At 40.9% G+C, this 27344-nt stretch overlaps 1 protein-coding gene across 21 annotated transcripts in view; it reads left to right on the top strand.

Annotated features, from left to right (window-relative positions):
* RPS6KA3 (ribosomal protein S6 kinase A3) overlaps window positions 1–27344 on the top strand; it is a 147239-nt gene that overhangs the window by 31140 nt on the left and 88755 nt on the right. For 6 of the 21 annotated variants that reach the window (XM_012106389.5, XM_042241845.2, XM_042241838.2 and 3 more), the window contains exon 1: window positions 14591–14665. The exons of 3 other annotated variants lie outside the window; for them this stretch is intronic. In XM_012106389.5, coding sequence (XP_011961779.2) covers window positions 14597–14665 — 69 coding nt within the window. In that variant the 5' untranslated portion in view covers window positions 14591–14596. Of the gene's footprint in view, window positions 1–14190; window positions 14222–14350; window positions 14666–18429; window positions 18472–23355; window positions 23566–27344 lie in introns of those variants that run through there. 12 more of the 21 variants (XM_042241839.1, XM_042241844.1, XM_042241833.1 and 9 more) reach the window with 5 other exon arrangements.

Here is a 27344-nt window from a genome sequence, read left to right as displayed (position 1 = left end):
TCGCAGAAAGGACAGTCCAACAGCGAAGACAATGAGCAAAAATTTTTTTTTTGAGAGTGGTGAAATCAAGAAATAGAAGTAGGGCTAATGTGGGCACAGTGTAATGAGAAAAGGGGAGAGTTATAGGGGATGAAGTCAAAGGGGTAAGCAGGGTTCAAATCACATAAGACCATGTAGACCATAGGAAGGAGTTTGGACTTTAAGTGCTTTGGCAAGGCATGAATGGTTGAGCAAGAGGGTAACATGATCTGGTTTGCTTTTTTAAAAGTTCACCATGGCTGCAAGGTGGAAAAGGGATTATAAGGAGGTGGCTCAGAGGGTAAAGCATCTGCCTGCAATGCAGGACACCTGGGTTCGATCCCTGGGTCAGGAAGATCCCCTGGAGAAGGAAATGCCAACCCACTCCAGTACTCTTGCCTGGAAAATCCCATGGACAGAGAAGCCTGGTAGACTACAGTCCATGGGATCGCAAAGAGTCAGACACGACTGAGCAACTTCACCTTCACTTTCAAGAGTGGGAGCAGGAACACCTCTCAGGGCACCTGGAAGAGTCCAGGTGAGAGATCACGTTGACTTAAATTCCAGTGATAGCAGCAACAAAGACCCAGCACAACCAAAAAATAAATTAATTAAATACATAATTTTTTAAAATTCCAATGATAGCCAGAGGATTAGAGAGAAATGAACAGATTCAAGATCTATTGTGAAGATAGAGCCAAAGTACTTCCTGATGGAAGTACTGATGGATTGTAGATGGAATGTAAGGGGACTGGAGGAACTGGAGATGATTCTTAGCCTTGTGGCTTATGAATGGTGTTGACACTTATTGAAACTGAGATGAGAATGGAGCTGAGGAGAAAGATAAACAAGAATTCTAATTTGACCATGTTGAGTCTCAGATACCTGTTGGACATTCAAGTGGAGATATCAAGTAAACAGTTACACACACAAATCTGGAGCTCAGTGGAGGCATAAAGGGTGAGGTTACAGATTTGTGAACCATTAGCATATAGATGGTATTTAAATCCATGAATCTAGATAAGATCCACCTGGAGAAAGTGCTGATCAAGTAGAATAGAGACCTAGGACAAAGCCCTGATAGGCATTTTGATAGGCAGAGATGAGAAGGGCATTTAATAGAAAGGAACAGAGTGAACAAAGTTCAGAGAAAGGAAAGTGCTTAGCAGGAGTGGGGAAGCACAGGTGATCCATTTAGAGAGAACCTGTGCTGCTGCTGCTGCTGCTAAGTTGCTTCAGTCATGTCTGACTCTGTGCGACCCCATAGACGGCAGCCCACCAGGCTCCCCCATCCCTGGGATTCTCCAGGCAAGAACACTGGAGTGGGTTGCCATTTCCTTCTCCAATGCATGAAAGTGAAAAGTGAAAGTGAAGTCACTCGGTCGTGTCCGACTCAGCAACCCCATGGACTGCAGCCTACCACGCTCCTCTGTCCATGGGATTCCAGGCAAGAGTACTGGAGTGGGGTGCCATTGCCTTCTCCAGAGAGAACCTATAATAGATATCCTATAATAGATTCCAAATCCTAGATTTGGTCCACAGATTTCCATGGAGAATCATGAAAGTTTTTAAATCTGTGGGGTGATTCTGTTCCTGATAATGTGAGAGTAGCTCCTTTGTGACCACCCTTCTCTAGATAACAACTCTAAATCCTGGACAAGATTATTTTTTTAATCTTATTTGAAGACACTGGAAAGCAAACAAGCAGGAAGGTACTAGAGGGAGGTCATCCCTTAAAGGACAGCATCAACTCCTTGTGGGTTTGCCATATTCATTTTACAGCTTTTTGCCCGAAGGCAAGTTCCAGTCTACACCAAGGAGGGCTGCTAAACCTGCAGTTTTATTGGACTAAAGAATCAGAGGACAGAATTTGGAGATGGGTTGGAGGGAGGACTCTGTGAATGGAGAGGGACAGAAAGGAAGTAATTTAAGTTCTGTATTGAAATGTTGCCTAAATCTCTGCACACATGTACAGTGAAGACTCCAAGAAACCCAGGTAAGGTTTAAAAAAAAAATAAAACACTGAACTTTGATTTTAGCTGCTGCCCACCATGAGGGAGATAGTTTGGAATTTGAGCTCAACCAAGTTAACTGCCTGCAAAAACAAACAGAATTTTCCTTTAGAAGAGCAGGACAGAATCCAGAGTCTCTAGAACATGTCACTTACAATATCTAGGATACAATCCCAAATTACTAGATGTAGGAAGAAACAGGAAAACCTGACCCACACTCAAGAGAAAAAAGAAAAAAGATCAGTGGAATGAATCAGTGGAGATGACCCAGATGTTCAAATCAGTAGAAATAGGAAAACAGGTGGCTCAGTGAAGAACCTGCTTGCCAATGCAGGAGACAAAGGAGATGCATGTTTGATCCTTGGATGGGAAGATCCCCTGGAGGAGGGCATGGCAACCCACTCCAGTCTTCTTGTCTGGAGGATCTCGTGGGCAGAGGAGCTGACAGGCTGCAGTTCATGGGGTCACAAAGAGTCGGACATGACTGAGCACACACATCCAAGGAAAATATGCTTGTAATGAATAAACCTGTGAAGTGAACTCATCACTCTGTATCTTAGAAGAATGAATCCAAAATCAGTGTATGAGAATCAGAACCTGCATTGTTAACACGATTCCCTGGCAGTTCAATCCACATACATGGTAAAGTTTAAGAAGTACTGTGTTCATGTGACCTTCACTCCTTCCCCAAACAAATCACCCTTATCCAAAGTCTTTTCCCTTATTTAGCAGCAAAGTGCATGTAAAGGAAACAAGTTATTTCAAAAATAAATTAAATCAGTGTATCAGATCAATCTGAGGATGCAGAGGCCAGAGATGAGAGAATAATGAGGAAGTTTTGATGAGTGAGTAGTTCTATAAAGTGAGGAAATATGGTAAAAAATAACTTTGAAAACTGTCATCTGACTGACTAAGGGAAAAAATGAGAGGAATCAGAGACAGCACTGAGGTTTCACTGGTTAACTGAAAGAATGGTAATACCACCAACAGAATAGAAGCATCAATAGAGGATATAAGACTTGATATTGGATGACAAATCCAGCTTTCCAGATAGTAAGTTTAGAGTATTACACATGATATCCAGATGGAGTATTAAATATGGAATTCCAAATTCAAGATAGAGCTGAGCAAAGCTGGGAAGAGTGAGTTGGAGTCATTCAGTATGGTAGTGATCATTGAAGTCCTTATGCAATTGGATTCGATCTCCGAGGAAGAATGCATATAGTTGAAGGAGAAGTAATGTGTATTAGTTATTAATTGCTGCATAGCCAATCAAAAATGCTTAAGACAACAACCATTTGTCTAGCTCATAGTTCTGTGGGTTAGCAATTTGGGCTGGGTTCAGCTGGACATTTATATTAGTCTCTTGTGGGCTCACTCAGTATCTGCCAGTATGGCTGCCAAGTCAACTCTGCTGACAATGGTTGGAATCATGTCAAAATGGATTTTGATAAAACTCACCATTCGAATTGTATGACTCTTTAATTGCTACCTATCCATTATGTAGAATGCGCATCTTTCACGCCTCATATGTGATGGCTCATCTCTGCTCCATATGCTCTCTCATCCTCTAATTGTCTAACCTAGGCTTGTTCACATGGGTTCCAAAAGAGCAAACAGATGTCCAAAAAAGACCTCTTAAGGCTCAGACTTGGAAGCAGTACCATATTGCTTCTATCTTATGCTATTGCAAAGCTAGTCATCAGGCTGTTTCAAATTCAAATCGTAAGGAAATAAACTTGCCTCTTGGTAAGAGAAAATACAAACACATCAAAAAGGGGCATGGATACAGGAAAGGGAATAACTTATGGCCATTTTGCAATCTACCATATCGACAAAGAACTTTGGATCTGCACACTCACATTCATAATAAGATTATTCAGAAATAGCCCTTAGCCTGCCAGGCTTCTCCATCCATGGGATTTTCCAGGCAAGAATACTGGAGTGGGTTGCCATTCCCTTCTCCAGAGGATCTTCCCAACCCAGCAATCGAACCCGGGTCTCCCGCATTGCAGGTGTGGCCACCATGGAAGCCACAAGGGAAATGGGTTAATTGCACAATAATGTATATATACATAACACTACTGAAATATACACTTTAAAAGAGGCTTCCCCCCGTGGCCCAGCGGTAAAGAATCTGCCTGCAATGCAGGAGACATGGGTTCAATCCCTGGGTTAGAAAGGCTCCCTAGAGAAGGAAATGGCAACTCACTCCAGTATTCTTGCCTGGAGAATCCCATGAACAGAGGAGCCTGGTGGGCTACACAGTTCTTGGGGTTGCAAAATGGTTAAGATGGTAAATTTTATGTGTTTGTTATCATAATTAAAAAATAAAATATTTTGTAGAAGATAGGACCTAAGACACGACCCATATTTTGGGGAGAGAAAGTAAAAGAGAACCAAAGAAAACAAATTTTGCCCAGTCCAGAACTAATGGAAACCAATCTAGCAAGTGGGATTTGAAAATGGTTCTCTTCTCTTCTGTCTATAAGGACCACTGTCAGATAAAGATTCTAGAATTTAGCCTTTCCACAGTGGAAAAAAGATGAGACCAATCTGCTCATCTGAACCTCTCCTCTCCAGGATTCTGGAGTTCACATGGTTTTCCAGTTACCCGAGTTTGGAAAATCATCGTGGAAATTCCAACCCCAGATTCACCTTCTTTTCTCATTCATGCCAGCCCTATCTCCTGATCCTGGACCCCAATTCTGGTCTCCTAGCTTCACATCGAATTGATTATTCCCTATTAATAACACAATCTGCCTCCAATCCTTCTCAGAAGCAGCCTGCCTTGCTCCCAGAGAGCAGGCATCCATACTTGGAGTAGTTCTGAAGGTTGGTTGCACTCATGGATTTGTTTGCTCTGGGCTGTCCATTTGTCACCAGGGAAGAGACAACTGTTCTGCCATCCTGAATGTTCTCATGTGCCTGGTTCTGCCTTGTGCCCTGCTTCCTCTCTCATTACACTCAGGTTGTCTTGTGGGCCAACCTAGAGTCCTTTTCACTTGAAGCTGCTGCAGATGTTAAAGTCAGGCAGGGAAATGGGCATCCCAAAGAGCTGAATGGGCTATCAAAGTTCAGTAAAATTTGAAAACCACCAAATTCCATCCATAGTCACATTTTCATGATTATCTCCAAAATGTATTCACAATTGGTTTGTTCAAATCAGGTTCCAAACAAGGCCCACACGTTACATTTGGTTGTCTCTCTTAATATAAAATATTGCACTCTCCCCCTTTTTATTCATTCCATTGAATTATTGTAGAACCCAAACTACCTAACCTGAAGAATATATCACATTCTTCATACTAGTCTACTTGCTTGCTTCTAGTGTCATTTAATTTATTTCTTTAACCCCCTTTTTTCCAAAAATAGAATTTAGCTCTGAATCAGTTCTATCCAATAGAACTCTCTGCCCCAGTGGAAATATTCTATAATGTGCACTGATACCATAGCCACTAACCACAGGTGAAAACTGACAAATGAAATGTGGTTAGTGGGACTTAAAAACTGAATTTTAAAATTTTATTTTCCTTAAACTTAAATAGCCAAATGTGACAAGTGGCTACCATATTGGACAGCACACCTCTAGAGGCTTAATTTAATCCCATTTCAGGTTTTTGGAACGAATACCTCATAGGTGGTCTTATATGCTTCCTATTGTGTGAGAGAAGAGGCTGACAGTGCTTGGTTGTCCCACCTTTTTTGATGCTAAGATGGATCATTGTGTTTAGGTGGTGATAGCTGATCCTTCCAATTTCAAATTCTCCATCCACCTTTCATCTAATGGCTTGATCCATTTACAGTCGTTGCCTAAATCAGTTCCTTCATTATGGTTTTCAAAATCTATCATTTTCTAAGTCTATCATTCCTTCTACAGAATAATCCTGTAAAGAACTTTCATCATTTAATATTACATGGTTGGGTTGGCCTGAAATGCAGTTTATACAAGAAAAGCCATGATAAATCCTTAATTATTCCTACTTAATTGCCGTTAAGTCTTCCCTGGTGGCTCAGATGGTAAATAATCAGCCTGCAATGTGAGAGACCTGGGTTCGATCCCTAGGTTGGGAAGATCCCCTAGAGAAGGGAATGGCTACCCACTCCAGTATTCTGGCCTGGAGAATTCCATGGACAGAGGAGCCTGACAGGCTACAGTCCATAGGGTCGCAGAGAGTCGAACCTGGCTGAGCAACTTTCACTTTCAATTGCCATTAATGACTAGAGAAAAAGGCAGGAGTCTTCCATCTATGCAAATGTGCTGGAACTTTATCCTGAGGTAAGGAAAGCCACCATGAGTTTTAAGCAGAGGATAAACAAGTTGAGATTTTCATTTTAGGAAGCAACCTTTTAAAGCGTTTGTGCATCTAAGTCACTTCAGTCTTGTCTGACTCTTTGCTACCCCATGGACTGCAGCCTGCCAGGCTCCTCTGCCCATGGAATTCTCCAGGCAAGAATGCTGGAGTGGGTTGCCATTACCTCCTCCAGGGTATCTCCCCACCCAGGGACTGAACCCACATCTCTGGAGGCTCCTGCATTGCAGACGTATTCTTTACCACTGAGCCACCCGGAAAGCCCAGGTTCTAAAGGGAGCTGTCATAATATAGGCTGGATCTGGCAAACTCTGGTAGGGGTGCTAGAGTAGAAGAGTTTGACAGAATTCAGAGAGATGAGAAAGCAGAATCAACAAAATCTAGCTGTCAGATAATGCAGGGGATGGAGGTAAGAGGAAGTGCAGTAGGATGACAGGATAAAACCTTGATTTCTAATTTGGTGAACTGAGTAGATGATAATGCCATAAACCACTTTGAGAAAGGGAGAGAAGTAGAGGCCCCTCAGACAGAAGGAAAGATTTAGGATCCTATAGCATATTTTTTTTCAGTTCAGTCTAATAAATAAATAAACTGTGTGGTGGTGGTGGGGGGTGAGTTTGCTCATATAGAATAATCTAGATTTCAGAGATCTATAAGTAAAAATCAGGAATTATTTTTGTTAGCAGTAAGTATTTAACCTGAAGGAATTAAATTTTAACTGCTAGTCCTAGTCCATTTTTAAACATAATTCAAACTCTTAACTATCATTATTTTTTGCACTATTCATTACAGAGGTGCACCAACTATTTTCAGAATTCCTTGATAATAGATGCAGTGTTTTCAGAAGTGAAAATGCTATGCAAGTGTATAAGTGAAAATCTTTTCTATGTTGGATTAGTTCGCCGGGACTGCCGTATGAAACACAGCAAACTGTTATCTTAAAATAACAGAGTTATTGCTCACAACTTTAGAGGCTTGAAGTTCAAAATCAAAGTGGCAGCAGGGCCATGCTCCCTCTGAAACCTGTGGGAGAATCCTTGCCCCTTCCTAGCTTCCGCTGGTTTGCCAGCAACCTTTGGCTTGTTGATGCAATATTGCAATCCTCTATCTTTACCTGGCCTTCTTCTTATAAGGTAAACAGTCACATTGGATTAGGGGTCCACTCTACTCAAGTATGACCTTATCTTAACTGATTATATCTACAATGACCTTGTTTCCAAATAAGGTCACTTTCTGAGGCACTGTGTGTTAGGATTTCAACATATGATGTGGGACTTGGGAGTGGGGTGGACAGAATTCAACCTGAAACAGCAGTCTACAGACCTATGATGAATTATGGAAGGAAAAGTTTTCATTTGAAAATTATCTCCTTTAGCATCCTTTCAAAAGCCTTACATTGATCTTTGGAGAAACTAAAATTTATTTTCTTTTTTTTTTCAAAATGATAGTCATAGAAGCTTGCTGTCTCCAGAAAGCAACATGACATGCAGATATATTTAACAAGGATACTTTTAAGTACTTATTTGACTATATCTTATGGTACATTTCCTCCAAGCAAAGTCCTGAAATTTTTTGAAAGAATTAATTATAGTGGAAAACATTCATTCTCTATGAGAATACAACACTAACTTTTGCTAACAATACTTCTTGTTAGAACAAAACACAGTAACATATGTAAACCATTTAACAATTTGCAAGTTCTCACGAGCTGTTAGCTGCTATTAATATATATTTAGTATTTTTTAGGATTGCAATGAAAATTAAAGGAGTTAATACACATGAAACACTTACCATAGCACCTGACACATAGTACCTATGAAATAAATGTCTGTCTATTGCTGTAAAGTGTCCAAAACTGCCAATGCAATTTCTAATTGGTTTATTAATTGGCTTACACACACACACTCAACATTTGCATATAATTTCATTCGATGGGGTTTCTTTAAATTTCATTTAATCTACAGAATTCATCCCTCAGTTAGTAGACAGTTGTAAGTTACCTAAATTCAATTTTTTAAGTAAACAAATTTCTTAATATTTATACTTCCCCAAAGCATTTATTTTATTTACTACTTACCTAAAACATGTCTTGAAAACAAGCTACTGAAATCATAAGCAATGTGTTGTTTGATTAAAACATACTTCGTTTACGAATACGCCTTATTATCTGCAACAGACCTGATCTGACACTGCCCCTATTCACATAATTTTTGACACATCTTTGGGATTAAAGCTACAGATTTCCCAAGCATGGAGATCCGAGGTTCAGTTGGTGGTCGAGGAATAGAGCTCTATTTGGTGCCATGCTGCTGCTGCTGCTAAGTCACTTCAGTTGTGTCCCACTCTGTGCGACCCCATAGACAGCAGCCCACCAGGCTCCCCCATCCCTGGGATTCTCCAGGCAAGAACACTGGAGTGGATTGCCATTTCCTTCTCCAATTCATGAAAGTGAAAAGTGAAAGTGAAGTCACTCAGTCATGTCTGACTCTTAGCGATCCCATGGACTGCAGCCTACCAGGCTCCTCCGTCCATGGGATTTTCCAGGCGACAGTACTGGAGTGGGGTGCCATTGCCTTCTCCAATTTGCTGCCATAGCTTTACCCAAATTTCATTTCCCCAGTTGAAGTATGATCATAGACTGATCTTAAATGTACGTCACTAAAATGTTAGGATTTTTTTAAAGTATGTTTTTAGGTTGCAGATGCAAATCTATATTCAAAAGCATAAATATAAACTTAAAAAATAAAACCTCCACAATAATAGCCATGTTCTAAAACAACAGTTCCATAAAGTTTTTTTTTTCCATAGTGGTGAGTAGGAACTAGTGGTTCTTGGGTTTTTGTTTCAGAATGGTTTGTGGACTGAAAAAAAATTTGAGAAGCACTGCTCTAACCAACCAAACTAAATTGATAGTTATAAAATGGGAATGTTTATTCTCTGAAGGAGTACTTTATACTGCAATTTTTGGTTAATGTTAAAGCAGTCGTTTTTAATATCAGTTTGAAAATGAAATTTTAATGTATTATCTCCCTCTTATGAATTAGTGTTTATAAACAAGAACATTTAGCGGGTCTTTTCTGTGCTAGTAAAATGAAAACCGAAGGAAAACAGTAGCTTATTAAAGCTCCAGGAATGGCTCTTCTCAATTCCTTGTCAAGTTTCAAAGCCCCATAATTCTTCCCCTTCAAACAACCCTGAAACAAAATGACACCTCTAAGGATTAAACATTTTGGAAACCAATAAAGGAAAACATTAAAGCATGTCTGACACAGACCTCTCCTCCATACTTCCCTGTTCCTCCTGTCCTTACTGCGTAAGTATGAGTCAGGTAATGTTAACTTTGAATCATACATTTGTAGTTTCTTTTGAGCATTACATAAACAAAGTTTTGATCATAGCCTATGAGGCAACTGACCTGTAATCATTTGCGTTTCAACATACGTGGCTTGAAAACCAGAACAGTAAGTTACCCTACATGATCTTTTATTTGAATTCCACAGAAAGGTCCGGTATCATTTTGTGTGTGTGTGTCTCATATCACTATGAGAGTGCCTTCAAGAAATAGATTATACCCTAATGAAACGATCACACAACAAATGGAAAGAAATAACTTTTAGGAGTAAAGTCTTTGAATTATATTACATATGCAGGAATACTCCCTTTCTGAAGTTGGTAACAATAGCTCCATTTATTGAATGCTTCCTATGTGGCAGGCAGTGTGCTTAATACATCCCAGACATTATTTCTACTTAATCTTCCTCAAAATTCTACAAGGGGGGCATTGTTATCCTGTTTTCATATGAGGAAAACAGCTTATTTTGCCATTGTTTATTGAGCAACTATTACATGCCAGACCCTGTTCTAGGCCTTTAAGTTGAAGCTTAGAGATGTAAAGGAACCTGGAGTTTAGACATAGGCCTAGCTCTGCTCTTGTCCTGATCCTGTACTGCCTTACCATGAAGAATGTTAAATGTTTCAAGTATTTGTATCATAGATCATCTTCCCCTTAGTTCCTTATAGATTTTATGAGCGTCTTGCATCACATGCAATTCCAGAATCAGTGAACTTTAATATCTATAGGAGAATCTAGAGAAGATCTTACATTTTCTGAAACTTGAATTCTTTCAAGTAAAATGTCCAGATAGGTTTAGAGATATCTGTTGTCTCTTAAGATGTGTGTCAATCAGGAAACTATTAATTTTTACTTGGGAAATTTCAAAGAAAAGATGAAATTCATACACATGAAAAAAATATGTCACCATGTATTGTCTTATGCAAGATAAACTTCCAGCCCAAGTTTTACCTTACTTTCTTACTGCCAAGAAATAGTTAAATAGTCTCTAGTGATTACTTTTTTGTATGAAAAGTAAACATGTTTCAGATAATGTAGAGGGACAACACCTGTTTCAGAGAGGTACTGATGAGTACATTTTATGGGTTTTCCATAGGGACAAACCTATAACTGAGAGTATTGGATGTATATGAGGTGGAGATTGTGCGATGAGCCATAGTTTAGTCATCTTGTAACTTTTCCAGACTGATGTAACTCCATTTTTTTGAACAAATGTTATTTTGTTAAGTAAATGCCCATTTAAACTTGTATACAAAGGTTATAATTATAGCAGGAAATTGTTGGGGACAGAGGAGGTTAAATCTGGTTGTCCTGTCATACATCAGGAATGATTTCTTGGAAATCTAGTCCAGATTTTTGACTGAGGTTTGCTGTTTCCCTTTGCTGTAGTTTCAAGTAATAACTTTCCAATATCTTGGTTCTGACTGAGGTGTGTGTGTGTGTGTGTGTGTGTGTGTGTGTGTGTGTGTGTGTGTGTGTTGGGGGAAAGGGTATAGAATCAGTAGGTAACTAAATCAACCCTTTCTGCAGATTTTGCACCGAGGAGCCCCAAAAGACAATGGAATATGAGGGCATCACTTAACATTACAGACTTTAGGAATACATAAAAGGCTCAGTGTTAAAGGAAAATGCTAACGCAGAACTGTCCTGTACAGCTATAATACCAGTTTTGACAAGTAAGCCACATATGTAAGTATACATTTTATAGCAGCCACATTAAAGAAGAGAAACAGGAAATTAATTTTAACAAAATATTTTAACTCAATATATTGAAAATATCAACTCGTCATTATTACTGAGGTCTTTACATTCTTTTTTGGTACTAAGTCTTTGTAACCTGGTGTGATCTCAATAGCAACCAGCCAACCTTATTTTAAGTGCTCAAGAGCCATGGTGTGGCTAGTGGCTACCATATTACCCTGCACAGATGCTCTCTAGAGGCAGCTATTCTTTGAATACCTAAGAGTTTTCCTTTCTTAAAGGGGGGCGGGGGGAGTAATCCTGCTCAGGACAATATCACCTTCTATGTTCAAATAACTTTTGTTGCCACCTGCAAGACAAATCCCCCAGCCTTATTTGATTTTCCCCAATTCTCCCAGCAAGAGTGAGTGGTTGCACCACTCTTGGATTTAATAAATGAAAGAAACCAAAAGTTTATTGTTAACCAAAAGAAAAAAAAAATCGCTTTCTTTTCTTTTTGGGCAAAGGGAAGGAGAATAGTGTTTTCCCAAATCAATTCACATACTTATCAACTTGAGCCTATTTGCAGGACAGCTGTGCTAGTGGTACTTTAGCCTATTATTAAGTTCATTTAATGCTTAACTCCTGCAATGTGACCACTATTCACACTACTTTTTCAGATGAATTCGCTATTTTAAAAGTTATTCCTCTGAATCAACTCCCTACTGAAATCAACTTTTCAGTATGCAAACAACTAGATTTATTTTTAAAAGGTTGGCTCACCCTTTGGGTGGAGTATTTAGCGTCGGACAGTGTTAGACACATGATAACTCTTCAACTGTATGTTTTTACTAAAGAAAGAATGTTAATTGGAATAATTGATCACCGTTGGGGGCGGAGGACTAATTTACCTTAAACTAACCAAACTGACCGACTTCTTTTCGCTGTAAGGAATGGTAACGTGCTTTGCAATATAAATGAAAGATAAATCTGGCACTTTGTGCATAAATGCAAAACGATATACAATTCCTTATCTTCAAACTACTGGAGGCTGGTTTTACTGTTAGGAGTTACAGAGACAGTGGCTGCCAAATTAGCTGAGGTTTGGGTCCAGATTGGATTTGCAGCACTTGAATCAGCATGCTGGGGGAGGTGACAAAATCACGAGCTCCGTCCTCCCCACCCCCACCTCACAGACCACGCTGAGCCTGCCCAGATGTTGCTCAACCCTGAGCTGTCCCCCTGAGTCCAAGGCTGCAGGAGAGGGCGCGCAGCGAGGATTTCCGGCCGCCTCCTCAGGCTCCCTGAACAGATGGAGCCTCTTCAGGTGGCCACGGGGCTCCCGGGCCTCGAGCCTGTACCCAGGGGCGCGCCAGCGAAGGCAGCAGAAGAAACTAACACCTGCCTCTCTCGGCCCAGAGAGAAACCTTGCACCGCCCGCACAGACCTGGCTGGGCAGCTAGGTGTGGGGCTCTAATCTCATCCTCACACCTGAGTTAGGGAGGAAGGCTCTCCAGGTGTGTGGGCCCCTGGAGGATGAAAGGAGCTGTTAAGAGGCGTGCACAGGAGCGCAGCGGGGGACGCGCTCTGGTCGCCGAGCGTGGGAGGACCTGGACGCCTGGGCAGAGGCCTGAGGGGATGGAAGCACTGGCCGGCTTGGAGATTTCCCTTTACTTTTTTCCTTTTCCTTGTAGGGCGGTTAGCCAATGGCTGCGGTAGCTTTCCACTCAGCCCGGCGACTTTTACACAATTCTGCCCCGGCGCACTGAGCTTGCCGGCCACCTGGCGCTGGGAACATGGGGTCGAAACCGCCGCCCCCACCCACTCCAGACGTCCAGGCCTCTCTCTTCACGCTCTCCCGGTCTTCTGGCGCTCCATCGCCTTCTGGGGCTTGGGATTCCTTAACCTAGGGCTTCCCTGTCTTGGGCAGGAGTTAGAAGCCCTCCCTCTCTCCCCTCCTCCACTCACCGCCAGCCTGATTTTTAATCTGATCTTTTATTTAAAGTCAACAGAGAAGCAGGAATCCCGGGCTCCTGCCACCAAGATATTTTAAAATAATTCCCCAACCTCTGCCGAGACTGGCAGCCTTGAAGAACCTCCTTGTTTTCTCCTTCGTGAAGATTTAGGCTGCGGAGAACCGGGGAGGGATGGGAGGGGGCGAGCTTGGAGGGGTCGCGCCTGAAGCCTGAGGGCTCTGTGGACTTTGGGGGGGGGGCGACTCATGCAAGACGAAGTAATTCCAGATATTAAAAATAATATAACACAAAAGCATCAGTTTGGAGAGCCTTGACTCAAACCGAGAGCCGAAGCCCCAAGCGGCTCCAGGACACGAAGCCTTCTGTATCCCCATCGTGGGGGGTGGAAGGGCAGGTGAATGCCCATCATATGACCCTGAGAGAGGGTGGGTCCTGGGCCATTACATGTGCCGATAGACTCGGCGCGCCCACATGCACCCACGGAAAAATCGGGCCGAAAAGACCCCACGACCCCTCCCCGGGTCCTTGGTACGGTACCGCACCCCCTACGCCTCACCGGTCTCTCCCTAGATGGGTGGGGACCACAATTCTCTACATCCCTGAGAGCCTTCAACCTGCTTGGACCTGTGGCTCTTAGAAACTCTCAGCCTTTCGCACCTCCTCCTTTCCCGCTCTTTCCCCCACCTCCCGCCGACGCCCCCAGATTTCTCCGCTTGCCCTTCCTGAAAGAAGGCGAGGCCCAGAAGCTGAAGCTGGGGCGAGGAAGGAGGGACGAGCGGAGCGCCGCGGCCAGGGGCGTGTCTTCCCAGGCCCCGCCCCCGGCTGCGCGCGGCGGTGGCGGCGGCGGCCGAGCCTCGCTCTGAGAGACAGGTATCGCTTAGGCGCCATGTTGTGAGCGGAAGTGGGGGAGCGCGCGGGGGCCGCTGTTCTGCTGGGAGCGGGCGCGGGAACCGGCGGGGGGGGCGGAGCTGTAGTCCCGGCGGCGGAAGGAGGAGAGGAAGAAAGGGGCGAGACCCGGTGCCGGGCAGCCGCGCGAGGCTCTCGCTCAGCGCGCGGGCGTCTCCAGCCGGGCGCGCGGCGTTCGAGGGTCGGTGTCGGCGCCGAGCCCTCTCTCGGGCAGCCGCCGTTGCTGCTGCAGCTGCTGCCGCCGCTTCTGCCGTGGGGCTCGGGCGGCGACGGAACGGGGCCGGCCGCGGGGCGGGCGGGGAGGGAGGAGGCGGTGAAGGCGGCGGGCCGGGGGGGAAGATGCCGCTGGCGCAGCTGGCGGACCCGTGGCAGAAGATGGCTGTGGAGAGCCCATCCGACAGCGCTGAGGTGAGTGCAGCCGGGCGGCTGGGGCCGGCGCGCCCCCCTCCCCGCGCCCCCGCCGGTTCGCTCTCTTCCCGGGAGCCGGCCACTCGGCCCCTTCCTCTGCTGCTCGCTTCTCCCCTCGGTTCGGGATTCCGGTTTGGGTAGTTGGGGTTGATCTGTTTGCCCTTCTCTTCCTCCCATCCGCACGCCCTCTCCCTTCCCTCGCTAGAGGGGCTGTGGTGTGGTGGCGCGTGGGGTTTGGAGTGGGCGCCGGGGCTTTGCAAGAAGCCGATTTTCACCAACTTTGCGTGGGGGGAGCAGGACGCGGAGCGGGGGCCGGCGAGGAGTTGGGAAGTTTGGCCCTGCCTGGTCGGGGGCTTCCCTGGACCCTGGTGACTTTGGGGGATGCGGGAGGGGTGTGGATTGGGTTCACTGTAGAGCGGGGACTCTCGAATCCGGCTAGGGGACAGGGTTACCCTGGGGAACCGGGCGCGCGTGGGCAGGAACGGCCCGGGGCAGGGGCAGCGACCTGTGGGGGGGTTCGGATAAGGGGTGCAGGACAGTCGAGGGTTTTTGGCCCCCCTCCCATCTGCCGCAGTAGTTTCTGCTGCTGCAAAGAAAAAAAGTGGAAGCCTGAGGTTCTCCATCCTACTCCCCGCCCCGTTTCTGAGGTCGCTAAGCTTGAGGACCCCGTCTCTTGGAGTTTAACTTGAGTTTCCTGTCCGCGGAGATGATACAGTGATATTCAAGATCAGCGGCCGCAGTAAAGGGCTTTCTGGTTTACCTCGCCCGGGATCTGGTGACCGTCCCTGAGATGCCCACCGTGGTGACCCAAACCCAAACGATATAACCAAACAGGGCCAGACAGAATTTCCCCGGCTCTTCGCAGCCGCTTCTGTCCCAGAACCAACTCGGGGTCTGTGAAAATAATCCAGACAAGACCCATTCCAAGGCATCAGCGCTCCTCTCCGGAGCGGAAAATCAATTCCTGATGGTGGCGCGTCTGTGATTCTTCCTTCTTGACTTTTTGCTGTCTTCTATCCCCACAGCGGACTTTGGGGGATTACAGGATGATAGGCTGCGTGTGTGTGATAGTTACTGAGTGAGTGACCCCATTTCTGGAAAGCATGACTGAAGCGCGGGGGCGGAATGGGGCAGGCTCTGATGAGTGGTGTACTTGGCGGCAGCCGCTGCCCTGCCGGCCTCCGCAGTGTGAGAGGTGGATAGGGTTACTGGTTACGTCAGTAAGACCGAGGCTCAGTTTTGATCTGAGATGCGGGACACTTGCATTCTTGGGTAGAATGGAGGGGGAGGGGGACGGGGATCAGTTCAAATCACTTTGCACTTTTTGCCTGGTCACCTCCGCTGCTGAATAAAGTAAAATGTTTACTTGCTCTCCTTATCGCAAGCAGAATTGTAATAGTGCTTACGGTTGGTGCTTTGCATTTTGCGACTTGGATCATATTTTTAAAACCTAAACGAAACGCTCTTCTTTCATGGAAAACACATTGATAGATGTTTCCTAAAAATATATTTTTTAAAGGAAATAAGGTTTTTAAGTCTGGCGAAATTAAGAGAATTTCATTTAAAATTGTTAGCCAGTCGAATATTGTAAATTTTTTTGTAAGGAAGTCAAATTTAGAATGTTTAATCATCTTTTGAATGGATAGTGTGAAAAAACAATGCGTCTGGGACTCTTTTCATTCATTTTTTTTTCCTTCAGAAAAATTTTTTGCTTTAAGTACCATAGGTAGAAGGTTGACAAAGTATATTCTCAAACTGCCGACCTTGTGGAAATAAATTGAATTTGCTTTGAGCCTGATTTTTAGATGCTAACGTTAGCATTTGCTGCTCTTAATCAGTCCACATTTCTGCTTGGCATTTATCAATGTGTTTTAAAAAAAAGTCATTTAAGATTCCACCTGATCCTTTTTCTGTGCAGCATGCATTTGGATAAAGAAAACACAAAACTAATGTTTATTTAGCACTTACTATATGCCAGATACTGTGCTCATGCTATTTCATTTTATCCTTCCAATCCCCCCAACAGAGTAGGATTTTGGTCACCGTTGTTATAGATTAAGAAACTGATTTCAGAAGTTAAGGGCACAAAGATTATAAATAGTAAATGGCAGAGCCATAATTCAAAGCCAGGTGAATATAATTCATGTGCTTTACTTTATACTGGGGTAGATGTTTCATATCTTTTGTGGAAAAAATCAGTATAAACAAATAAGCCAATAGTTAGAGGCCATGTATTTTTCAGAAACAATTATGGTATTATAAGATGTCTCATTTGTTAAAGCCTACTTATTTTAGTTACTGTCATGGTTTCCAGAACCTGGCAGATAGGTTTCCACAACTTGCCATTTTCAAGTAATTTTCTTGAAATTCTGGCATAAGGTATTTCAATCAGAGCCAGTGTTGCCTAGATTTATTAAAATTAGATTCTAACAAATTGCCTTTAGATATTTTATTGCTTTTGCTTATTCAGCTGTTTCAAGTAAATTACTTCTGACACAAATTTGAAAATATTGAAACCAGTAAGGAGAAGGTTGAAAATTTTCGTTTGGATGTCTAATATTGGACTTAAAATATTATGCCATCTTCTCCCCAGTAAGTTATCAGTGAATAATTGTATTTTACCGGAGTAAAATCATTTTTAAAAAGTCATTGAGTAAAAACACCAAAATGTTTCTCTTCAGGCCAAAAGATTTCAGGGTCCTTCTCTATAGAGATTTACACTTATAGTCTCTTCCTTAGGAGACTGAATTCTTCAAAGCTGAGACTTTTTTTTCTTCTCTATATCCTTAGCACTTGACATAGTGCCTGGCATATACATAATATAGGCCCCCTAGATGACCAGTGAGTTAATTATGAAGGTCAGAAATAGGGTAATTGTCAGTCTTATTTCTATTCTTATCATTTTAATCTTAAATTGAAATATGAGCAATCTTAAAAGAACTGAGTACCTCACCAAAAGTACAGGCAGTTTGTTGATTCCTTTATATATCTTCTTGACCTCATATGAGTCTCAGTGCTCAAAACAGAAAAACCCTTGTGGTTGAACTCAAACATGGGTCAGAACATGATAGGCTAGAACTATGCCAAATGTTTAAAGCAGCAAATTTAGAATAATAAAGGAAGTACTGTGTAAGCAAAGTCAAGGTTGGTACAAGATTAAAAACAAAATACCTTCCTAAATGCTCCAGGTTAATTCAAAACTCTAATGAATTATTTAAGATGGTAGTGTGTTTTTGAATATTGGAGTGTTCAGGAGATGGATATCAAGGGATTGTGGCTAATCAGTTCTAAAAACTCCAGCTTCTGCTCTTAGGGACATTTACTGAATCTTAAACCTGACTTAAAGTGACACTTTCTCAGTTTTAGTAAAGATAAATTATAATAAACCTAAATATGAATGATTTTCAAAAAGAATAAAATTAAGGAGATTCTCTTTGCTTTATAGAAATGTGCTATGTAAAAATATAGTAGCTACTTTGAATTCCTTTAAGATGTACCCATAATGCATTGAAAAATATTAACTATATAAATATTTACAAAAAACAAGACCCTTGTTTTGGAAACCATCTTCACTGGATGTGCAACCATTTGTAATCTCAAAGATTATATTGGATTCTGTAGTATTTCCACTATATCGATATTAGATTTCTTATATTTCATCTGTAGGGAAAAACATTCTATTAAAATGTGATCTTTGATTTTGAAAAAAAAAATGTTTTATTAAGTTCTTTTCCTTTTCCTGTTTCATTTTTACCATTTTTCAGGTTTTTTTCTTTCCCCCAAGTGAAGATCTGAGGAGAGGACAGGTATTGTTACATGTCAACTGTCGAGTAACTGTGACACATTATTGAACACTTTGCTGTTTTCAGTGATTATAATATTAAATATCAGTTTTTTAAAACTAAATTTAGGAAACTTTGCTTTATTTTGGCAGCTTGATCCTATGCTAACGGGGTTAATCCAAAATGAGAAACTTCTTTGATACATTTAAATTTTAAGATAAAGAGAGAAGCCTATCCAATTAAAGAAACAAGTATAGGCGGACTTTGCCTTTTCATCATTGTTTCTGGAAATCACAATGAGTATATCTTATTTTTATATGAAAAGAGTGGCATAATTGGGATGTGTACTCTTGACCAAGGACATGGTAAATTATAGAATGATCAAAAATATAGCAGATCATTTAGAAGTCTGAATTGCAGAAGAGTTGTTGTAAAGATTTTTTTTAAAATTTATCATCCACTAAAAAATTTATGCCATTGTGATCATTGACAAAGATTTGCTCTAGAGTTCCATATTCAGAGACATGTGATCTGCTAGGCTGTGAATGATGGGTGACCTCACGTGGCCCAGTTTGTCCAGTGCAGACTGAATGTTTTAGACCCAGTGGTTTCAGATTACAAGGTACAACAGTGACATCTTGGTGGTCTCTTGGTAATACATGAGTGTAATAGTGCTTGGTTGTTCATGCTTTTTGGTGGATAACAAGTTTTAAAGCATTGGAATGCAAGTGATAAATGTAGTATTTTACACATCCCACTCCCTATTTCACGTAATAGGAAGAAAAAACCAAGTAATTGCATTTTAATACTTGGCATTAGACTTAACACCGGCACCACATCCCCCCCCACCCACCTTAGTAGTTGATAACAGTTTCCTGTGTCATTAATCTGGAACAATTATCAAATCTCAGTTACTCTAGTTTTTCAATTTTATACCAAATAGCAAGATAACTAAATCTTAATTGTTAAGTAAAGTGTGTCAGTTAACAAAACAAACACAAATATATATGTTATATAAAACAGTATAAAATGTATCCATAAAAACATAACTATCATTCAATACATTTGGCTATTTTAAGGAAATAGCTTAGTTACTAGCAATTAAATATTTCAATTTTACTTATTCCACTTTGTGGGATAATTTGAATGTATGTCAAAGTGTTAAAGAACAGACTTTGGAGCCATGAAGATCTGGGTTTGAGCCCTGCCTCTACCACTTAATATCTTTGTAATCTTATGCAAGTTATTTAAAATCTCTATGCTTTAACATTCGAATCTGTAAAATAGGCATAAAAATAATACCTACTTTATCAGGTTGTGATGGGAATTAAATGATAATATATGTAAAGCATTTGGTTCAGTACATGGTTTAAGTGTTTAATAGTTATAATGAATCATCTCTCAGCCAGAACTATTTTAGTAAATTCTGTGTTTTAATTCTGGGGTAGTTTTTCCAGAATCAAACAGAACAATTAAAAATGGTTTATTTGGTTGACCTGTTTTAAAAGAACCTTTGTAATATCAGAATATAATTGTAAGGTAAGGTGAACAGAAGTCTCTTGAATCTTACCCTTTTTTGTATTGTTCCCCTCTTTGATAGTGTCTTTAAAGGAGGGAAACGGATAAAGAACATTTTGAGGAGTATGTGTGGAAGGAAGAAAAGAAAGTATGTTCATATTTCAGTGATGCTTAAATTGGAAGCCCTCTCACAATCCTTGGCATGTCGTTTAGTTAGCAGTAGTTTTTTTCCCTTAGTGATACATAAAATAATAGTGTGTCTTAACACATGATGGTATCTAGTAATTGATGAAATATGATATACTGTATATGTCAACCTCTTGAAGGAGGTGTGTCTGTGAAGAAATAAACTTAATATATAGTATCAGTAGGTAGAATTTTAACTCACTCTAAAAAGTAACAAAACAAAATGTGTGCGTCTTTTTATATTTTAGAGTCACTTCTGTTAATTTCCTTTTTTAGGGGACAGAAATTAATACTGCACACCTCCCTCTCCATTACTATAACCATGTTTATTTTGGTTATTTGATTATGCCATGAGTAGCTGGGTTTTCCTGTCTAGAAACACAATCCTTTGGATTTTATTCTGTTATGTGATACTGGTACTTAAGCAATTTTCAATAGTGCATATGGTATTTTCAACTGAGAAGTCTCTGAAAATTTGCAAAATGAGTCTGTGTCCCAACAACCATCTTCTCCCTCCAAAACACACACGTGTGCGCGTGCACACACACACACACACACACACACAGCATCATGACATAATCAAATAAATTTGGGGGCTGTGGAGTTAAATGAGATGTGACTAATGTCTTTACTGGCCAACATCTTAGAAATTTAAGATGATGATGTACATGATGAATCTGCAAAAAGGAAATATCTCAAAGCATTTGAGACTTGATGTCAGCATCCCTTTTTTGTGAACCATCTATGAAGTCTCAAAGGACATAAGTGCTTTGCAGAACACAATTTTGGAAAGTCTGATAACTATAGTAATAGGATCCAGTATTGTTTAATTGACTTTATCAAAGCTTTTTTTTCCTGTAACTGTCAAAAGTTTTTGTTTCATTTTGAAGTCTTTCTAAATTAGTTTGTGTAACAATTTTCCATTCTAATAGTTGACTAAAATTTAAATACAATAAAGTTTTAAATAATTTAAACTTTTAAAAGCCAATGTTCTGAAATTAGTGGTCATATTCTATCTCAATATCAAGCTAATTGCCCCTACTAAATGGCCCCCTTATTGACTTGCTTTGTAACTTATATTTAATATTCAGAGTTTTTAAAAAAACTTATCACTTGCTACTTAATGCTGCTTTCAGTCTGTCTACCTGTCCCAATCTTTTTTAATTAATTGCTTCAAACTTACAGTTACTAGAAAATAGCTAGGATTAATAATATTTTGATGCAGCTGTTTTTAACTTGGGAATATTGTTACTTCATCTTTTAAAAAATTTACACTTACAGCTTACTAAATAATGTAAGGGCTTCCCTGGTGACTCAGATGGTAAAGAATTGGCCTGCAATGCAGGAGACCCAGATTTGATCCCTGGGTTAGGAAGATGCCCTGGAGAAGGGAATGGCAACCCACTCCAGTATTCTTGCCTGGAGAATTCCATGGACAGAGGAGCCTGGAGGGCTACAGTCCATGGGATTGCAAAGAGTTGGACACAACTGAATGACCAAAACTTTCACAAATAATGTAAAATGACTTTCTTACCCTTTTTCTGATCTCTGTCCACCATGTACACATACCTCTGGAATCAGGGATGTTTGATGGACGTATTAGCCACTAACAAGCTGATTTTGTTTCAACCTACCATAGCAGAATAGCTCAATTACTGGCATTACCTACTCTGAATCTTTACCGTCTTCTCCTGAAGGTGTCAGCTAGAAAGAAATGTGAATGAACTAAAGATCAGCCGGCTGCAAGACTGAAAGCTAGCCTGCTGTCCCACCTGGAGTCAGCTCTCCACATTGTCTTTTAGAGGGTATTTGTGTCTGTGTGTGTGTTCCCCATGAAACAGTGCTAGTTCCCTGAATATTACATAACCATACATTTATGTGTAAATCCAAAAGCATTTTTATACTTCCTATTATTCTTCTCCTCTATTAGTATAAATAGAATTACAGCAGTAGCATAACTTAAGTCAGATTTGCCTGTCTTAACTAATATTCTATCCATGGTCTCTCACATACTTTAAAAACTAATTATGTTTTATCCACTATGTTAATTGATCTTTGTAATCTTACATGTGATGATGATCTCATCTTCATTTCTGACCTGGTCATCTAGATTTCTGTGAGCTTACCTCTAATCCTTTGGGCCACAAAACTTGTTATAGGAAACTTGGTTTAGTCATTTGATATGAGTTAGAAGCAGATGTCAAATGATAGCCTGAAACAAAAGTTCATTTTGACATTAAGAGATTGAAGTACATCTCAAGTGCAGTGTTTGGGGAGATATCTTCACTCCAGAAATCTTGTAGAATCTATACTAAAAACCTCAGATATACAGGATCTTATTTTGCTTCTTCACATTTAGGAGCAGAGGAGTGTATCTGAAAACAATATAAAATAATAGGAGAGATTCACTTAAACAACTTCTAGGTAGGCACTGTTTGGTCGCCACTAGCCACATGTGGCTGTTGAGCACTTGAAATGTGGCTAGTATGAGGAACTGAATTTTTTTAATTAACTTTAATTAAAATTATAATAGTCACTGTGGCTATTGGCTACCACATACAATAGAACAATTCTAGATTATAGAATACAAGTTGAATCCTTTTTTCTACACCAGTGTTTTTCAACTCTACCTTCTATTGCTTGTATTTTAAAGTTAATAGGCTTAATGCTTTTTCTAAATGAAAAGTATATTGAATATGCTTTTTCAAATTATGTTTAATCACCTTTGTCTTGTTTATCTTCTACCCTGAATATTTTGATAAGTGATACATGTACCTCAAATAACCATTCTGCAATTTATACAACTCTACTAATTTTACGGTGACATTCTCATTCAAGTGGTAACATCGAAGCATTGGGGAAATTTGGCAGTCCGAAATGGTGTATTTTGTTCACTATACTGTACTAATAAATACTGGGAAAGTAGATTGATACATCTTAGAAATTAACATTTACTGAATGCCTTTTCTTTGACTGTGGTTTCCCTGGTGGCTCAGATGGTAAAGAGTCTGCCTACAATGCAGGAGACCTGGGTTTGATCCCTGGGTCGGGAAGATCCCCTGGAGGAGGAAATGGCAACCCACTCCAGTGTTCTTGCCTGGAAAATCCCATGGATGGAGGAGCCTGGTGGGCTACCGTCCACGGGGTCGCAAAGAGTCGGACATGACTGAGCGACTAACAACTCTCTCTGTTTTCTTTGACTAGACGCTTTGTGTGTATCAACTTGAATGAGATAGATGTAATTAACTTCAACTTACAGATGAGGAAACTGAAGCCTAGAGAGGTTAAGTAACTTGCTCATGATTGCACAGCTCTTAAGTGGAGGAGGCAGAGTTCAAACACCAAGTCTCACAGATTGAAAATTCCATTGATTTTCCACTAGACTGCCCGGCTTTGGTTGAGAACAGCATATAGGTGAGTGACTCGGTCAAAATGACATCTCCTCCTAAGGGAGAGAGGGTCCATATGGTTTGTACTGAGCACTTGTTTTTATGGGAATGTATAGGTAGACTTAGAAAAGCAAAATGGATATTACTCTTCAAATGGAACTTGGGTAAAATAACCTGTGAGCTGGCTTGAGAAACAGCATTTTTGACATTGTATGGGAAATTTTTACAATTTTTAAGCTGTCTTACAAGTGAGAATTTGAAACAAAAACTACTGTACTTGAAAAAGGAGGTTTGCCCAGATGTAACTTAACCCCTCTCCATACAGAAGCCCCTAGGTGTATGCTTGAATAACTGCTGTTTTTAAATTGCAGCTTATTAAACCATTACCTCTTTATATTTGCATCTTCTTTTCAGAAAAAATCTATTTAACTTTCCCTCAGAGTGCCAGAAAACAGGGTCTGACTGAGCCTGAAAAAGTTGCCAATTATCTTGCTACAGTGAAAGAAAAGGAAATTTAAAGAAATGTTACACAATCATTGGTGGCTTTTTTTCACCCTTTGGAACTTAGGTTTTTAACTTAGGTTAAAGAGCCCCAGTTAATCTTTTTAAAAAATTGAGACATAATTTATATGCCACATTTTACTCTTAATGAAGTATGTAATTCAGTAGTCTTTAGTATATTCATAAAGTTGTGCAACCATCATCACTATCTGATTTCATAATTTTTTCATCACCCCCAAAATCCCATACTCGTTAGCCAGTTACTCCCTATTCACTCCTTCCCCCAGCCCCTGGTGATTAATAATCTAATTTCTGTCTCTGTAGATTAGTTTCTTATGGACATTTCATATTAATGGAATTATATGATATGTGGCTTTTGTGTCTGGCATCATTCATTTAACATAATGTTTTCAGGGTTCATCAGTGTTGTAGCATATGTATCAGTGCTTCATTTTTATGGCTGAGTAATATTCTGTTGCATGGTTATAGCAATTTTGTTTAACCATTTATTTGTTGATGGACATATGAATTGTTTCCACTTTGGGCTATTATAAATGCTGTGAACATTTGTCTACAAGTTTTTATGTGAATATGTTTTCAGTTCTCTTGGGTATATGCCTAGGAGTGGAATCGCTGTGTCATATGGTAAGTCTATATTTAACTTTTTGAAAAACTGGCAAATTGTTTTCCAACTGGTTTGTACCATTGAAAGGACTGAAGCTGAAACTCCAGTATTTTGGCCACCTGATGTGAAGAACTGACTCATTTGAAAAGACCCTAATTCTGGGAAATATTGAAGGTGGGAGGAGAAGGGGATGACAGAGGATGAGATGGTTGAATGGCGTCACCGACTCAGTGGACATGAGTTTGAGTAAACTCTGGGAGTTGGTGATGGACAGGGAGGCCTGGCGTGCTGCTGTCCATGGGGTCACAAAGAATCAGACACAACTGAGCGAGTGGACTGAACTGAACTTGTACCATTTTACATTCCCATCAGCAGTGTATGAGAGTTTCAGTTTCTCCACATCCTCACCAACACTTGTTATTGTTTTTTCATTACAACCACCCTGTGTGTGTGAAAGTGGTATCTCATCATGGTTTTGATTTACATTTCTCTAATGAATGAGGATGTGAAGGATTTTTCATGTGTTTATTGTCTACTTGTATCCATAATTCTTGCGCATGTTTTGTTGCTGATTAGGGAACTTAAATGGAGTTTTACTCTAAGGCTAATATAGAAGATCCTTACCTATGTCATGCTATATACATTGTTCTCAGAAAACTTAGTTTCAGTTTGTACTTTTAAAAGATTTGCTTCATTTTTAGATATGATAAATAAAAAGCTTTTTCTAAAACAATAGCTTTCCAACTGAGTGAATAGAGACCTACATTCTGTGGAAATATCTTAGGCTACCTCATCACCTGGGCCCATCTCCAGCTAGAGCAGAGTTTCTAAAGAAACATATCTAAGAGTGAAAGATTAATTTTAAAAACTTATAGAAAGAAAGCAAAAATTGAGGTGATATTTTTCTTTACAGTCCCTTCAGCCTTGTTATACTATAGTTTCTTAAAGCAAGACTATAGCAATAAATCGAAGACCAGTCAAAACAAAAAGTCTACAATCTCTGAAATTAAATATAAATAAATAAAATGAATTTTTAAGAATCCATCTCTTAATGTGAGATATACAGATGTTTCGTTTGCGAAACCCCTGTTTGCCTTCTTTCCTTCAAGTTCCAGTTGGCTCTTGGTATAATTTAATTCAAGAAGAATAGCTATCAAAGTGGATGTTGGTAGCAGTAAGGGGAGTTACTTAAAGAGAGGTGTCACTGGCAAGTTAAAAATAAAATTTGCTTTAGATTATTAAAAAGAAGAGCTCAAAATGAGTTTTAAAGTGATCTTCCCCCCCCTGGCTGTTCTGAGTTTGTGTAGTATATTACTAGGTGATAATGAATAGAGTTCTCTCCTTTGGAATATTATAATGTGAAATTACTGAGGTGGACAGACAGTTGAATAAACATGAAGCAAGCTAAGTTTGCCAGGAACAATATAAACATAATTGGATCTTTAGGGGAAAATTATGATTTATGATGTTATATCAGTTTTCCATAGTACATTTTTAACCATAATGTGGAAACTTAGAAAATAAATGATATTACCCCAAACACCCAATAAAGTTTCTTTTAACATGTATACACACACACACACACACACACACACACATGTTATTTCAACATAAAAAGTAGTCATTTGGAGGAGACTTCTGTTTATGCCAAGATGGAGGAGTCTTTTTTTTTTTTTTTCCTTAGGTCTTCCTTTACAACTAAAACACCTAACAAACAAGCACAGAAACACTCTGAAATGTAGAAATAAGAAGGCAGACTGCCTGCAGACTTTGAAACTAAAGGAATGACACTCAGAGTAAGTTCTCTGGGTGTTCTTATCACCTCCCATATATCCTGGAGGGTGTTGTAAAAGCCTCCAACCTGGAACCAACAACAGGCACAGACAAAACGGACTCCAAGAAAAGCCAGTTCTCTTTAACCAGACTGGTGGGGGAAGGGTAGGCTAACAACAGTAAACCTTTTTGGCAACACCCACCCTACTATAGCCAAACACCAACAGAAAAACCCCACCCTACTCCTAAGCAGCAAGTGGCAGTTCTTGGATTCCTCCACCCTATGGTGTTGGCTGGGCAGCTGAGGGACCTCATCTTCCCTTCCTGCCTAGCAAGAGCAAACAGCACTTTGATACCCCCTGCTGGGTGGTTTTGGCAGGTTGTGCAGGGACCCAATATTCTCTCACCGCCACCCCTGTCCCACTCCCTACAGAAGGAGGTGATGTTCTCACTAGAGTAGCATCTGTGGGGGCCAGCAACCACTGAGCCTCCACCCCAACCTGAAAGAAGTGAGACATAACAAGGTGGTGTGAGGCAGGGCTAGTCCTGGCTAAGCCTCCCCACTGCCCTGTGTCAGTGAAGTGTTGAGCCTCCACCCAGCATCAAGAAGGTAGATAGAGCAAGATGGTTGGAGGTGGCCTAGTCAACACTGCGTCCCCCTCCCCCGATGCAGTAAGGCCCAGGTGTCACCCCCATCTGGCAGCTACAAGGCAAAACAGTGGTGGATGACAGGGCTGATTGGCACTCTACTCCCCCCTCTCCCCTCTCCTGTTGTCAGCTGGGTCTTTAAGGGAGCTGAGCTTTCCTCCCTGCCTTGCAGGAATGAAGCAGTGTGAGTCAACCCTCCACTTCCCCTCTCCCTACTGTCAGTGGGATCTGTCAGGGAGCTGAGCTTACACCCCTAC

This window comes from Ovis aries, chromosome X, assembly GCF_016772045.2.
Source record: "Ovis aries strain OAR_USU_Benz2616 breed Rambouillet chromosome X, ARS-UI_Ramb_v3.0, whole genome shotgun sequence".
NCBI lineage: Eukaryota > Metazoa > Chordata > Mammalia > Artiodactyla > Bovidae > Ovis > Ovis aries.
This window is presented reverse-complemented; position numbering and strand designations above follow the sequence as displayed.